This window comes from Vipera ursinii (genome assembly GCF_947247035.1).
Source record: "Vipera ursinii genome assembly, chromosome: 3".
NCBI lineage: Eukaryota > Metazoa > Chordata > Lepidosauria > Squamata > Viperidae > Vipera > Vipera ursinii.
This window is the reverse complement of record NC_139516.1, coordinates 35,962,765-35,977,564: the sequence shown is the minus strand read 5'-3', so window position 1 is coordinate 35,977,564 and position 14,800 is coordinate 35,962,765. Positions and strand designations below refer to the sequence as shown.

Genomic DNA, 14,800 nt, shown 5'->3' with positions numbered 1-14,800 from the left:
TGTTTAATCACGTTTTAATAATTTTAATTTTTGTAATTAGTTTTTATGTATTGCCCTGTTCACCGCCCTGAGTCCCCTGGGAGAAGGGCGGTATATTAAATAAATAAATAAATAAATAAATAAATAAATAAATAAATAAATAAATATTATCTAAACGGATAAACGTGGTTCCAGTTGTGGAAACAAAACTCATAAAAAGGGGCTTTCAATATCTGCAGTTCTACTTCAGCCGGGATCAACTTGTCTGAAAGTTTGATTAAATGGTAGAAAGAGCAGCATTCTATTATAGGAGTATTAGGGAAGAAAAGTTGAAAGAAACCCACCCACCCCGCATATTCTCCCCCCCACCCCCAAAGCAATGAGTAATTATTCGATGCTGCAATCAGCACTCCTTTTTCAAATTCTTCTCAATTTCACTCCATTGTCCGCCCTGCAACCGCCGGCTATCGTGAAATTGCTGTAAAGAAATTGCCCGGATGTGGCGTCAGCCAAAACAGGGTAAAGCGCGAGTGGGCAAGTGTGGGCGCAATGGCTGCAGTGGATTGCATTCTGAAATTAGGAGGTAGTGCATTGACGCAGAAAAACCAGCTGGAGACTCTGAAAACGGAGTCCTTGCGGAGGGCGGCTGTTCTTGTTTCGAAGCTCTGGGAGGCCGGAGAAAAACGTTGCATAATCGTGCACGGCGCAGGGTAGGAACTCGTGCGAAGTAGCGGAAGGCTTCTGCCCCGGAGCCAGGATGCCAAATGGGCGTCGTCGGTCCCTCCTGGCGTCTCGGGATAAATTGGACCCTAGCTTCGATCTTTCCCAAACAATTTAATGCCAGTGCTGGCTGCCAATGAAAGGAGCTGAAGCCCCCCCCCCCACATCTAGAGGGGGTATCAAGTTAGGGAAGAGTGTGGAGCGACTTGAGAGGGCGATTGCACTATGTTTAAATTTGCACAGACAGCAAATACATCTTGTAACGCAGCCATGCATATTTTTATTTGGCAGGAAGGCCCCACTTTCTCCAGTGAATCGCATTCCTGCGATTGCGCCAAGATAGCTGCGTTTTAATGAGTTTTTCTGATAAACCTGCATGAAATCGAACTACGCAGCATACACCGGCATCACGGTGTGAGAAAAGAATAAACCGTACCTTTTAAAGAAATATGACAAAGATTTTTTTTTTAAAAAAAGCCTTTACTGGCTTACTAATTGCATGTTTTTTCATAATGCAGTAACTCTTGTTAATATTAAAGGATAAAACAATAGAAAATAAAGGGAGAAAAACCTGAATTCTACAGAGTTCAGAAAGTAGTAAACGAAGTTAAACAAATGTGAGACCATCCCTGCAAATCTATGCACATTTTCTTATAAATAAGTCTTCAATATGACTCCTGAAAATGTCTGGAATAATTTAGGGATACATTGTTAGGCCTACTTATAAGGGAATACATTGGATACATTAATTAGGTTTACAGACTATTTTAAATCATAGTTTGTGGGTTTATTGAAGAACCCACAAAGGGCTAGATTCAGAGCAGATGTTTATTAAACAATTTATGTGGACACCCGACTGGCACACAGTGATGTTGGGCGGTGTACAGAAATAAAAACCCACAAACCTAAATCCTAAATCAGGTAATCACAGGGCAGGGCATGGATAGCATGTCGAGCCAAGCAATCAAAGCAGGGTTACTAGCCAGTTGTATTGATGTATCCAATATTGTCATATGAGAAAAAACAATTGCTGTTGAATAGTTTCTCATTACAATTAATGGAGAAGATTAATATACTGATATTTCATAATGTATTATAATTAATAAACTAAACTAAAGATTTTATTTTTGAATTGGTCTAGTCTTATCAAATAACCCTCATCAAGGGTTATTGGTTACACCAAGCTGGCAGGAATAGCCAATACTCCAGAAGATAGGCTTAAGATACAGGAGGATCTGGACAGACTCGAACACTGGGCACTATCTAACAAAATGAAATTCAATTGTGAAAAAAGTAAGGTTCTACATTTCGGCAGGAAAAATCAAATGCCCAGGTATAGTATAGGTGGTACCTTGCTCAATAGTAGTAACTGTGAGAGAGATCTCAGAATCCTAGTGGACAATCCCTTAAATATGAGCCAGCAGTGTGCTGCAGCTGCCAAAAAAGCCAACACAGTGCTAGGCTGCATTAACAGAGGGATAGAATCAAAATCACATGAAAAGTACTAATACCACTTTACAATGCCTTGGTAAGGCCACACCTGGAATACTGCATCCAGTTTTGGACACCACGATGTAAAAAAGATGTCGAGACTCTAGAAAGAGTACAGAGAAGAGCAACAAAGATGATTGGGGGACTGGAGGCTAAAACATATAGGGAAGGGTTACTGGAATTGGGTATGTGTAGTTTAATGAAGAGAAGAGTGAGGGGTGACATGATAGCAGTGTTTCAATATCTCAGGGGCTGCCACAAAGAAGAGGGAGCCAAGCTATTCTCCAAAGCACCTGAAAGCAGGACAAGAAGCAATGGATGGAAACTAGTCAAGGAGAGAAGCAACCTAGAACTAAGGAGAAACTTCCTGACAGTTAGAACAACTAACCAGTGGAACAACCTGCGTCCAGAAGTGGTGAATGCTCCAACACTGGAAGTTTTTAAGAAGAGACTAGCCAGCCATTTGTCTGAAATGGTATAGGGTTTCCTGCCTTAGCAAGGGGTTGGACTAGATGACCTCCAAGGTCCCTTCCAACTTATTATTATTATTATTATTAAGGTTCAAGACTGTAATAGAACAATTTCTCAGGTGACTCTGTTTGGCTGGAAGTTTTTGTTTTCTTGCCAATAAATTGCTGCAAGGGGCATGAAACAAGCTATATTGTACATATAAACATTTGTTCCACATCCTCCTAATGACTGATATCCTATTTAATAAAAAAACTGTGTACTATATGTTCGAAGTGAAAGCAAATATTTATCATAGCAAATAGAATTGAGTGAAAGCTTGGTTTTGGTCTTTCAAGTACCTCAGTGGAGTATTTTGTGGATGTTTCCTGAGAGATAAATATTTCTTTAAGAGGCAGTTGCATAAAGAGAATTGAGATGCCTCTTCATTGCCATCTTGCCCTTTTGCATATCAGGTGCACTTTCCGAGTTCTAAAAATCTGGGCAATGGAGAAAAGGAGGAGGAAAGTTACTCCGGTACTATTGAGACAGCAGGAGAAGAACTGCTGAAAATTAGGCAACGGCATGAAGATTTTGTCAGGCACAATGGATCCAAGGCCCAGAAGAAATAGCTCCATGCCCAGATAGGGCAGGCAGAGGATAATTATACTCCTGACCATGCGTTAAGATGTCACATCTGGGGCCAGAGCTGGCACTTGCACCAGTGTCTCTGCCATGTTTCTTCTTGCTATGGATTTAGGAAGGAAAGTGCAGCCATAAACCTGTATAGAACAGGCAATGGTAAGGTGAGGTGTTTTCAGTGTCCATGTTTGGAGCCAATAAATCATCGTTTTGACTGGTGGCGGCCATGATAGCACCTTGATGCAAGGCTAGGAATGCAGTTGCCTTTTGGTCTGCAATGCCTAGGAAAAGAGCTTCATGTTAGTGACTAACCAAGTGAAGATTCATAATGTGTGTTCATGATTACGTACCAGGAAGTTGGCCAGCTTCTACGCCTCACACTCCTGTTGGTTACATGTGGGCTGCAGAACGTGATACATGTTTTCAACTATAGTTTAGCAACTTTGTTTTTAAATGTTCCTTTGCAGAACTGGTTTCTTTCTGATATGTCTCAAAATAATTTCATTTTCCAAGTCACTGTTAAAAAATGATGTCTCTATCTTCTCAGCTTGGTATGGTAGTGAAAATATAAAAAATATGTTAATTAACATTCTTAAAATGTATAATCCTGTCAAATGACATGTGCAGTCTGCTTGTTATTGTGTGGTATTGCAACTAAATGAAATAAATGGATGTTTCAGATATTTTAAGTTATATTTAGCATATGATCTGGCCTTGAGTTTCCTCCTATTGAAATTTATTTGAATAAACCATACAGACTGGTGGATTATCTGGTATTTTGTTCCTTATTTTATGGCACAGGATTAATGGCAGCAAAGCTCCTGAAATGAAAGAAAGAATTAACCTGAGACCTTTATAGATCTGCAAATTATGCCCTATAATCCCAGAATCAATTGACATGGAAAGTAAGAAGAGGTGGTGTTGGTGTCAAATTCAAGTAGCCATTCCAAGCTTGAGTGGGGTGGAATAATAACAAGGATATTGATGGCATTTAACTCTACAGAACTACAGAAGCTTAGGCAGGTTTAGATCAGGACTTGGGTCAATAAATTGAAACTAAGTGAAACAGGGATATTGGCCAATAAGGCAAAAAGAAGAAATGAAGCTTTTTATAGGTTGTCTTTAAATGTATTTATTTGAAGGAATGTCTGTTGTCTAACAAATATATTTATGAAATAGCTTTGATGAAGTAAGTTAATTATTCCTTTATCCAGATATGTTGAAACCTGATCAATAAGTAAGGACAGTTTGGTTTATCCAAAGTGCATCATTGAGATTGTCCTTGACAGTGGAAAATACTCTGAAATTAATTAAGAATCATTACATAGCTTCAAATAAATATCTTTCTGGCCGGAAGACTTGGTCAAGAGACAGAGACTGAATCCTGGTAAGATTGGTGGATGGCAACTTCCAGACTTGGGAAATAGGTAACTTTTTTTTTTGAAGGATCAGATACAGATGTTACTGAATTCTAACACCATAACTGGCATGGGCAATGGGAAGTAGGAAGTTATGGAAAATGTTATGCAATAACATCTGGAGGATCACATTTATCTACCTGTCTCTATTCCTCTGGCCCTATTACAGTTAAAGGACATGTTATAGATTGTTTTCTTGTCATTTGACAATTCTGTTATTGACATTGCCACTTACGCTTTTTATCTATGGTGCCTAATTATGTTGGGTTCAGAAAATCTGTGTGGTTGCTAAGAGTTGATGGTGACTTGATGGCACACAATCATCAAAAGCCTTACCGAAGCATTATGAACCTAGAGTACCTGCTATTTGAAAAATTCAGATAATTTCCTTACTCCCTTCCTTGCCAATAGTCACCCTAATAAAGTCATCTTCTTTCCTGGAGGAAAGAAACAGTTTGATATGACCCAGGCCCCTGATATTGCAGAGTTTTGACCTCTGAGTGAGTAAGTGTACAAACAGCCACATATGTATAACACATTTCTTGAAATGCTACACATACAAGTAACTACAGGATGTGGCCTGACCTTTTTATACAGGACTAAATAAATAGCCTAACTTAGTAGTCAAGTCTTGAAATGGCCATCGAGAAGGGAGTATTGATCCATGAAATAATTTTCTTTCTTTCTTTCTTTCTTTCTTTCTTTCTTTCTTTCTTTCTTTCTTTCTTTCTTTCTTTCTTTCTTTCTTTCTTCCTTCCTTCCTTCCTTCCTTCCTTCTTTCCTTCCTTCCTTCCTTCCTTCTTTCTCTTATGAATATGAAAAGATAACTGTTACCTGGAATATATTATCAACTGTTCATGTTTTTTCTTTGGTAAATTTGTATTTTTTAAAATAGAGTAAAATATAATTATGAAGTCTGGAATTCCCAGTTTAAAATCTGGAATTTTATGTGATGGTCTAAAGAATGGGCATATAGATAAGATTTCCCAGAGAAATTATATCCATTAGTTATCCAATATCCAGCTTTTTCTTTCTTATTGTGGCATGATCTTTTATAGATGGCCTCCATCATGTCAGAGTATTGACCTAAAGATATGTTGTTTTAATAAGAGTGAAGTTCCATTTCCAGCAGGTGGCAGCAGTTGTCATCTTTGGTAAAATACATTGCTGTTATTTCAGCAGAAAGATGGAAGAAAAGGACAATCACCAGCAAGTGGATAGATTCAGTGGAAGTAATGATAAGGGCAGCATTGGAAGAGCTGAAAGACCAAGTTAGGGACAGATCAGCAAGGAAAAATATATGGTTGCTAAAAAATGAAAATGATTTGATGGCACATAACCATCAAAAGCCCTGCTTAGACATTATGAACCCAGAGTAATTGCTAGTGAGAAATTCAGATAACTTCTCTACTCCTTCCCTTGCTGTCAGTTACCCTAGTGAAGTCAGGGTAAAAACTGATATGACCAGGATCCTCATATTGCAAACTCCTGATCTCTGTTTAATTCAGTGTGCATATAGCCAGACATGGCTTTCTTTTTATGCATGGTTGCCTTCAACATGCAAATTCTGCAGGGCAATTAGAAATGGTGGGCATTGGAATTTAATAGAAATGTTCAGTGCTCCACAGACAGTGCAGTCCTATGCATGTCATAAGTAATAAGCATGAATAAATTACAGGCTAAGCAGTAACGTCATAGTCTGATAGGAAGGTGATTAAAACTTTGTAAAAGTTGGTAAATTCTGTTTACTCCTCTTTGATTCTGGCAGAGTTTTCTGATCATCACTCATGGACTTATTGAGTCAGAATATTCACATTAGCTTCAAAGATCTGAAGGGGTACTGTATTAAAGTGGTTTGAACTTGACCACAACTCCCCAATACACAAATGCTTTAAAACTTATGTAGGAACTACAGCATCTAGAATTTACCAGCTACACTGGCAGTGGATTCTGGCAGTTGTGATCCAAATATAAGTAGTGGCTGCTAATCCTGGAGAAGAACAAAACTGTGGGTTGTTGTTGTTGTTTTTAGCAAGTTGCTCTTCCTGTTGGTTGCATACAGTATCAGCTTTATGTTTCACTCTCGCCAGCTTTCTGCCCGCTATCCTGCTGTTTCTCATTTGCTGCTGATTGGCATGTATTAGCTTTGGAAAGAAGAAAGCCAGATGGCAAGGTCTGTAATGAGTGGCATGCTGGAGGCAGGGAATTGGTACAGCATTGCCCTCTGTGATTGGATTACACTAAGGGTTACTATTTAGCAGGTAGATCTGCACTTGGAATAGAAGGATTTAAGGTGCTGAACTGCAGCCAACAAGAAGATTTCTAGCATGTTAGCTCTTGAGAGAAATGTGCTTTGATGCAAAAGGGCTTAGCTCAACTCTCAGAATGTGCCTCATAAACAGGCATGAAGATCTTTCAGGAGTTTTCAGAACCAAAGAATGTGCTTTTTCTAACTGGCTTTTGGGCATAGTATGCAATTAGTGCAGTGAGTCAAAAACTGACTTCCTACACTGTGCCATGATTTGTTTTGAGATGGCTTTAGCTGTATAAACATAACCAACGAAGTTTGTTAATGGTGAGTTTTACCAAATGTGATGTACAAACCCAGCCATTTGTGGGTTTGCTAACAAACAAAATATCCACTACTGTGCATTGTGTGAACCTATTCTGGATCTCATTTTTGGAAATGTATTTCATTTATTAACTCAATTTTTAGGACTGCCCACTCACTATGCAACTCTTCTGATTTTCTCCTGATGCTTCTCAGCCAGCAGCATAGTGTGATATTTTGTCAGGAAATACCTTAGGCTAGATTATTAACTTACTTACACTAGTCTAGAGCTACGAAAAATGCCCTGTTCCTGTTACCTGATGTTATATTAACATCAGGGTAGCATTTAAATACAAGCAATGCATAATAAGGATGGTGAAAAATCCAAGTACAAAATGATTGGCTATGTTACCTAGGTCTACCCAATATGAGCTGCAAAAATCCAGCCAACCACTAAGCGGCAGAAATACTTTACAGAAGTATCCATCCTGGTTCCCCCCCCCCCGTGGTGAATACTTTTATGAGCATTCTATTCTTCACTTTAAATTCTCTTTAATTCTTCAAATATTCTTTAATATTTCTTAATGTCCTTTATTCTTAATCTTTCCTTATTCAGTTATGATATAATTACACAATGATTTCATAAATATTTATTAATATTTTAAAAATATCCTCAATTAAAGCAAAAAGATGTAGAAAAGTCTTGCTATGATCTAGTAGTCATCTGGAATTTGCAGCCCACATACGACAATCTACATTTGCTCAGTGACTTGCCCTGGGTTCTCATGTTTGTTAAAGGAAATTATGATCTGGGCTCTGAAATCAAGGTTGGATTGCCTTTTTTCAGGACCTTAGTGAAGACATCAAACTTATGAACTTCAGCTGTTCTGCTAGTCCTCCCCACCTGTGGTTATTTTCATTGCTGGTGCTTTTTATTGAATTTTCCTTCTGACGTCTTTCAGAGTGCAAGGGAGCTCCTGCACTATTACTTTTCAGTCATAAGATAGGATGTGAATGACATAAGTCATTCCAATAGTATAGGTCAGGGGTAGGTAACCTTGGCTCTTTTATGACTCGTGGACCAACTCCCAGAATTCTGGCTCAGGAATTCTTGGAGTTGAAGTCCACGAGTCATAAAAGAGCCAAGGTTACCTACCCCTGCTATAGGTAAATCGATCAATAATAATCACAATTTTCTAACAGGGTAGGAACAGGTCACTTTTTGGTAGGCTCTTTTTTTAAAAAAAAATTGGAAAACAATAATTAAAAAATGGAAGGAGTAAGATAATTCCAGTGGAGTTTGTTTTTCTTTTGGAATAATGAAATAAAATATAGTGCTCATATGTTACAATCCTCTATTCCTCAGAAATGTTCCATTAGTTTTTAATCAGAGAAACTTTTTTCTGTATGGCAATTTCTGAGCAGCATCAGATTGTCAACCACCATCAACTTTATGCCATGCCTAAATTTATTTAAACACTAGAATTCCACATCGGTTACCAAGAATTGTAGCTGGGTCATTTGGATTTAGCTTCTTGAATCCTTGGAAATGGAAGAGGAGATCCAGAAAGGGTGATAAAGAAGAAGAATAGAATAACAGCTGGAAGGGACCTTGGAGATTTTCTTCCTGCTCAGGCAGGAAACCCTATACCATTTCATACAAATGGTTATCCAATCTCTTCTTTAAAAAACTCCTGTGTTGGAGCACCCACAACCTCTGGAGGCAAGTTGTTCAACTGTTTAATTGTTCTAACCGTCAGGAAATTTCTCCTTAATTCTAGGTTGGTTCTTTCCTTGATTAGTTTCCATCCATTGCTTCTTGTCCTGCCTTCAGGTTGTTTGGAGAATAGGTTGACACCCTCTTTTTGTGGCAGATATTTGAATACTGCAATGATAACTGAAGACAAGAATAGCAAGCAATATTCTGTTTTATTAGGGCTCAAACCTGCTTTGTCATCTAGTTCCTGCCTTTTGTGTGATGCAGTGGTTAAGATGTTGAAGACCCAAGTCCATTTTTATTTATGTTAGCTCATGGGACAATTTTGCACCAGTCACTCAACCCAGCCTACCTCTCAAGATTATTATGGGAAGGCGGGGAGGAGACATGAGTGCTGTGTATGCCTGAAGGAAGTCCTGAAGTCCTGAAGGAAAGGATATAAATTTAAGAAATAAGTGAAAAGGGCCTAAGTTCACTCCTCTGCATTTTCCTAGAAATGTCTAATTCATCAAAGTAGAATCATAACCCTCCAGTTCATTGATGAAGTTGGCTGGAACTGATGGAGGATATCAGTCATCTACATCTGAAGGGCTATAGGATTCCCACTTCAGCTGCAATCCATTCCTGATCTAATAATAGAAATGTGTATGTGATATCATTGCATTTTGTGTATTTTTTCCATAGGCAATTTTTTTTTTTAATTGAAAAGTTTTATGAAATACAATTTTCCTTTTAAAAAAAAAACCCCCCTTCCCCCTCCCTCTTCCCCTCCCTACCTCCCCCCTATCTCCCCCCCTCCCCCTCTCCCTCCTCCCTCCCCTCCCTCCCCCCCTCCACTTCCCCTCCTCCCCCCCTCCCCCCCCCGACTTCCCAGAGCAAAATACAAGGTATATATCCAAAAGGCAAGCATAAACAATCATATACTAACAATTATAAACTCTAAAATCCATCACTCTCTAGCTTGTATATAGTAAACCAATCCTTAATAATACTAAGTATATATAAAAAACTTAAAATAAAAAAAAACTAGCATCATTCCCATCTATGTTCTTCCACCATTCACTATTACCATAACATATTCTCATTTACACATCACAAACACCTATCCCTGTTAACCTCTCTAGCCAAAATAGGCTATAATAAATAGTTCTTACACAAATTAACCCGCATTAACCCACAAAACTTTCTTCCTCTTCCTCTGTAATAAGTTGTCCATTAATTCCAAATTAAAAAAAACTGTTACCATACATAACATCCCAAAACTTTTTTAAAAACACAGCTACCACTTGACTATAAATATATTGTGGAAGTTCCATAGATTTCTACTGGTCTTATTTTTTTGTCTTTTTTGAGCGTTTTAAGGCAGCACGCGTCACCCTCTGTTCTCTAAAATCATCCAAAAGAGTTGCAGCTTGAACTCCTCCTGTACCCTTCTCGTCTATCTGTGCATCTTCATCCTCTTGATGTTCTCCTTCTCCAGATCCCTCTGCAGCTTCCAAAAGTGTTGATGGGATTACTTTCAAAACATTGTTGTAAAAATCATACGCTTGCTTCACATTACTCAAACAGTACCTTTTGCCATCATACATGAAGCTCAACCCAGCTGGGATCTCCCATCTGAACCTTATATCTCTTTGCTTGAGCTCTTGCACAAGAAATATAAAATCCTTCCTTCTCTTTAAAATCTTTGGAGGAATTTCTTTTAGAACCAAAACTTGTTGACCAGCAATCACAACTTTGGTATCATAGGCAGCTTGTATAACTTCATCTCTAATTTCCCTTTTTACAAAATAAACCACCACATCTCTAGGCAACTTTCTCTGTTTAGCAATCCACGAGTTCACACGAAACACTTTGTCCATACCTTGTTTTAATTCAGATGCTGGATAGTTCAATACTCCCTCAAAAGCCTCAGAAACCAGCTGCTTTAAATCTTCCTTAATATTCTCTTTTAGGCCTCTAATTCTCACAGCAAACTGCATCTGGTAAAATTGGGCCAAACTCTGTTCACTGTCGATTTTATCTTTTAAATCTTCAATTTCCAATACTTTTGCTTCTAATAAAGCATTCTTTTGAGTCAAGTCTTGCACTTGATCATCCAGCACCTCCACACATTTAGCAACTTTTTGCACTGAGGACAAAATGTCTACCTTCATCTCTCTAAGTTTCTGTTCCATCCTTTCTTCCATTCTCTGCTCCAATTTCTCCAATTTCTCCTCCATCTGTAGAAATTTAACACCCATTGACTCCAAAATTAACTGGGTATGTTTTTCAAGATCCTTCGATGTCAATACATCAGGAGAATGCAACGCCTGCAGCAATGATTGTTGTTGCACCGGAGAATTTCCAGCACTCCGAAAAGTTCTAGGGGGAGGTTTAGCCGCCATCTTTTACTTACAATTGTGACGCACTTTCACTTTAAATTTTAAGCAAAGTCCATCAAGCTTGAGAGTAAAATAAAATAATCTTCTTCATCTCTTCATCTTTCCCTCTTGTACTGCTCTGCCTGCTATTTTCCTTTCATAGTCTCTCCTTCAAGCAGGGATGGTCGCAGACGCCTGGCTCTGCTCCATAAAGTCCGGAGCAGAGACGCTAGTCAGCTGGGAGCAGCCCAGGCTACGGGGGAGTTCAATCCTTCAGCCGCCCAAGCTCCAAGCTCAGGCGGCCCCAGAGAACTCAACCCCTACCTGGGGGCTCTCCCCCTCCTCTTCTCCCGAGGAGGGGGCTTCAAATTCGCCCGAACAGCTGATCGGCGCTGTTTCGGGCGAAAAATCACACAGCTGAGCCGCGGGCAGCCCGGGAAGGCTGTCTCCGGCGCCGCGGAGCCACCGGAAGTCTTCCATAGGCAATTTTGTGTAGAGGGTAAAGAACCATTGCATGTACTGTCATCCTTTGCAGATCTTTTCACAAAGGTAGTTGACTTATTATTTGTGTGTTATCATTCAGAGTTAGAGAACTACAGCTGTCTAATTTTCCAATTTCTATAAATCTCGTTTCAAAGGAAATGAGTGACTCCTCAGTTGCAACAGACTTTTGTGAATGTGTAGTTTTAAGAGATATGATTTAAATGCTATAAATATGATTCTAGAAATCTGATTCTTCTCCCTATTTCTCAGTACTTTTTCAGTATTCAAATATTAGTAGAATCTCATTCTCTTGAAGTAACTGGTACAGGCAAAGCCAGATCTTTTCTGAGAGCCCGGATGATGAAATATCTAAGCCATCCCCTTCTTTCCCACTGCATCCAACCCTATAGATATATATCTTAAGATATTTTTCTTCCACTGTTCTTTGTCCATTGAAAGCAGTGGCCCCATAAATAAGAATATATGGGGAGTGCATTCTGAATAAAAGCATCAATCCGTTTGGCCATTTCAAATACTAAAATTAAAATTGTGAAATGTTTTGGTTAGTGTCCCTTCTTTACATGGGGTCCAGGGCAAATATCCCCCATAAAAAAGATAATGGGCATGACTCATTGTGTTTATGTCAGCTGCTAGGATCCCAGCAAAATGAGAATGCTACTTTATTATTGGGAAACCACTTCATGTTAACACATGCTGATTTCCTTTGTCTTTTTGTTCTTTAAGAAACAAGACTTTCTTATGTAGTAATTCTCTCTAAATACAAAACTGTTCTGTTCCAGCTTACGACTGGCCCTGTCTGAATGTCAGGGACAACCCCTTTTTATAGTCAACAGGCTGGAAAAATGCAACCAAATTTATTTACAAAGAAATCAAAAGTTCAAACAGGAGTTAAACAGGAATAAAAGACCAGGACTCTAGCAGAAGATCTTCAAATGGTTGCCTTCAGCAACCAGCACCTCCCACACCTTCCCCTTTTATCAGCAGTCCCAAGGCATGGCTTCTCATTGCCTTCTCCTCTCACCGAGTTGCCTCATTGCCTTTCTCTGTTCTGCTCTGCTGGATTGCCTCCTGCTCCTAGTGTCCCTGAATAGATCCAGCTGTGAATCATCTACGTCCAATACCTCGTGCTCATACGGCTGAGTCTGATGAGGAACATGATGGGAGGGGCCAGGCTGAGAGTCTGCAGTGCATCAGAGCCTCCCTCTGACACCAAAGGCTCTCTAAACCCCTCCTCCTCCTCCTCTTCAGAATCATCAGACTCAGCTGCTGGTATCACAGGCTGACACTGAATCACAAAAGTAACTGTCAGTTGGCTTGCATATCAGTAAAGTCCAAAGATTCTCTTTATATGATGTCTTAACTGAGAATCATGTTTCTAAGACAAATACCTATGCTTATGTATAGGTATAGATATAGATATCCTGCCAAGGATATCAGAGAGATTTGTGAAGCTGGAAACACACACTGGGATCTGTCATTAGCTCATGTGTCTCTTCTTCACTTTAGTTACTGGTATATCTAGTTGCTAATGAGGATGCCATGTGTGTCATTCCTTGTACTTTTTTTCTTAAAGCTTTCTTACAGTATGCCAGATGATGCTAGAACATCATGATATGAAGCTGCTCAAGAAAACAATGATGTTTGTAGTATCTATCTATCTATCTATCTATCTATCTATCTATCTATCTATCTATCTATCTATCTATCTATCCACACACATATATAACTATACCTATACCTATACATATACATACATACACACCACTCATTCATATACATATATTTTTAAATATAAAAAAGAACACACATAGAATTGCTGATTTTGTAGAATTTGTGATCACAATCAACTACTCTAGGTTCTATTGTTTAATCTTACTAGCCAGTTGATTCAAATCAATTTAGAGAGTTAGAAACTACTGTAAGCAACTTTTGTTACTGATCTGTATGCATGTGTGTGTAGTGACATTATGGAAGGAGTCTTGTCATTCCTGTGTTTTTTCCCCTCACTGGATAGCGTAAACTCAGTAGGCTGCTCTGCTTAGGACTAGATAGAAGGAATGAAGTCTGAGAACTAATATAGAGGACTAGCTATGTGACAGAAATTCTATAGACTCGGTGGCAGTGTTGTCATGGGACGTGCCTGCATATGGTTGTAGTAGCACATGGGGCTATCTACAAATACCCCCTCAGCTTGCTGACCTCTCTTTGTGCCTTTTTCATACCATCCTAACCTTTCAGAGCAGCACAGTGATAGCCCTCCTGCCTCTACTTTTGGGATGTGTGGTGATCTCATAACATCTGTTACTTAAAAATAGTTTGAAACAAATATCCTCTCCATTTTAAAAATGATGACCAGGCATGGATATGAAATCAGTGCTTCTTTCAAATTGGTCTTCTTGTAAATTGCACTTATGTTTTCCTCTTTTCATGTCTAGTTTGTGTTTAACCATATCATCAACTATGATATATGTTAAGTCAGTTTTTATGCCACCATGGAAATTCCCTATCCTCATTTAAAATTATTAATTACTGTTCTTAATTATGCTTTGTTCTAATTTCTTTCAATTCAGGGACATGGCTTTGAGTACTCACTTGCTATCCCTGAAAAATGTTAGAATGTTTGTGACTGTTGAACATGCCCTGCTTTCAATACACAATTTTGTTATTTTATCCTTTTAGAAACATTTGCTTCTAAAGATCCTTAGTTACTCTTCTGATCCAATATGGGGAATAACAGTGATTTCTGCAGACCCTAAACTCTTGAAAATATAGTTTGGGTGTTTTGGAAGCTTCAGCTTTCTCTGCTAAAATTGCATATTTTGGTAAATGAACTTTACTTGGGGATTGCCATCTTAAGCTGCTCTGCTCCCTTTGGAATCTGGAATTCTTCATGCTGGTTCAGTTCATAACTCTACTTTCTCTCCCCTTCAAATATTTTAATAGAATTGGAATACAAGGTAATTCAGAA

At 38.8% G+C, this 14,800-nt stretch overlaps 1 protein-coding gene across 2 annotated transcripts in view; it reads left to right on the top strand.

Annotated features, from left to right (window-relative positions):
- Positions 1-510: 510 nt before the first annotated feature.
- LOC310638808 (uncharacterized protein) overlaps positions 511-14,800 on the top strand; it is a 28,445-nt gene continuing 14,155 nt past the window's right edge. The window contains exon 1 of one of the 2 annotated variants that reach the window (XM_083360166.1): positions 511-689. In XM_083360166.1, coding sequence (XP_083216292.1) covers positions 529-689 — 161 coding nt within the window. In that variant the 5' untranslated portion in view covers positions 511-528. Of the gene's footprint in view, positions 690-11,808; positions 11,878-14,800 lie in introns of those variants that run through there. The other variant, XM_083360167.1, reaches the window with a different exon arrangement.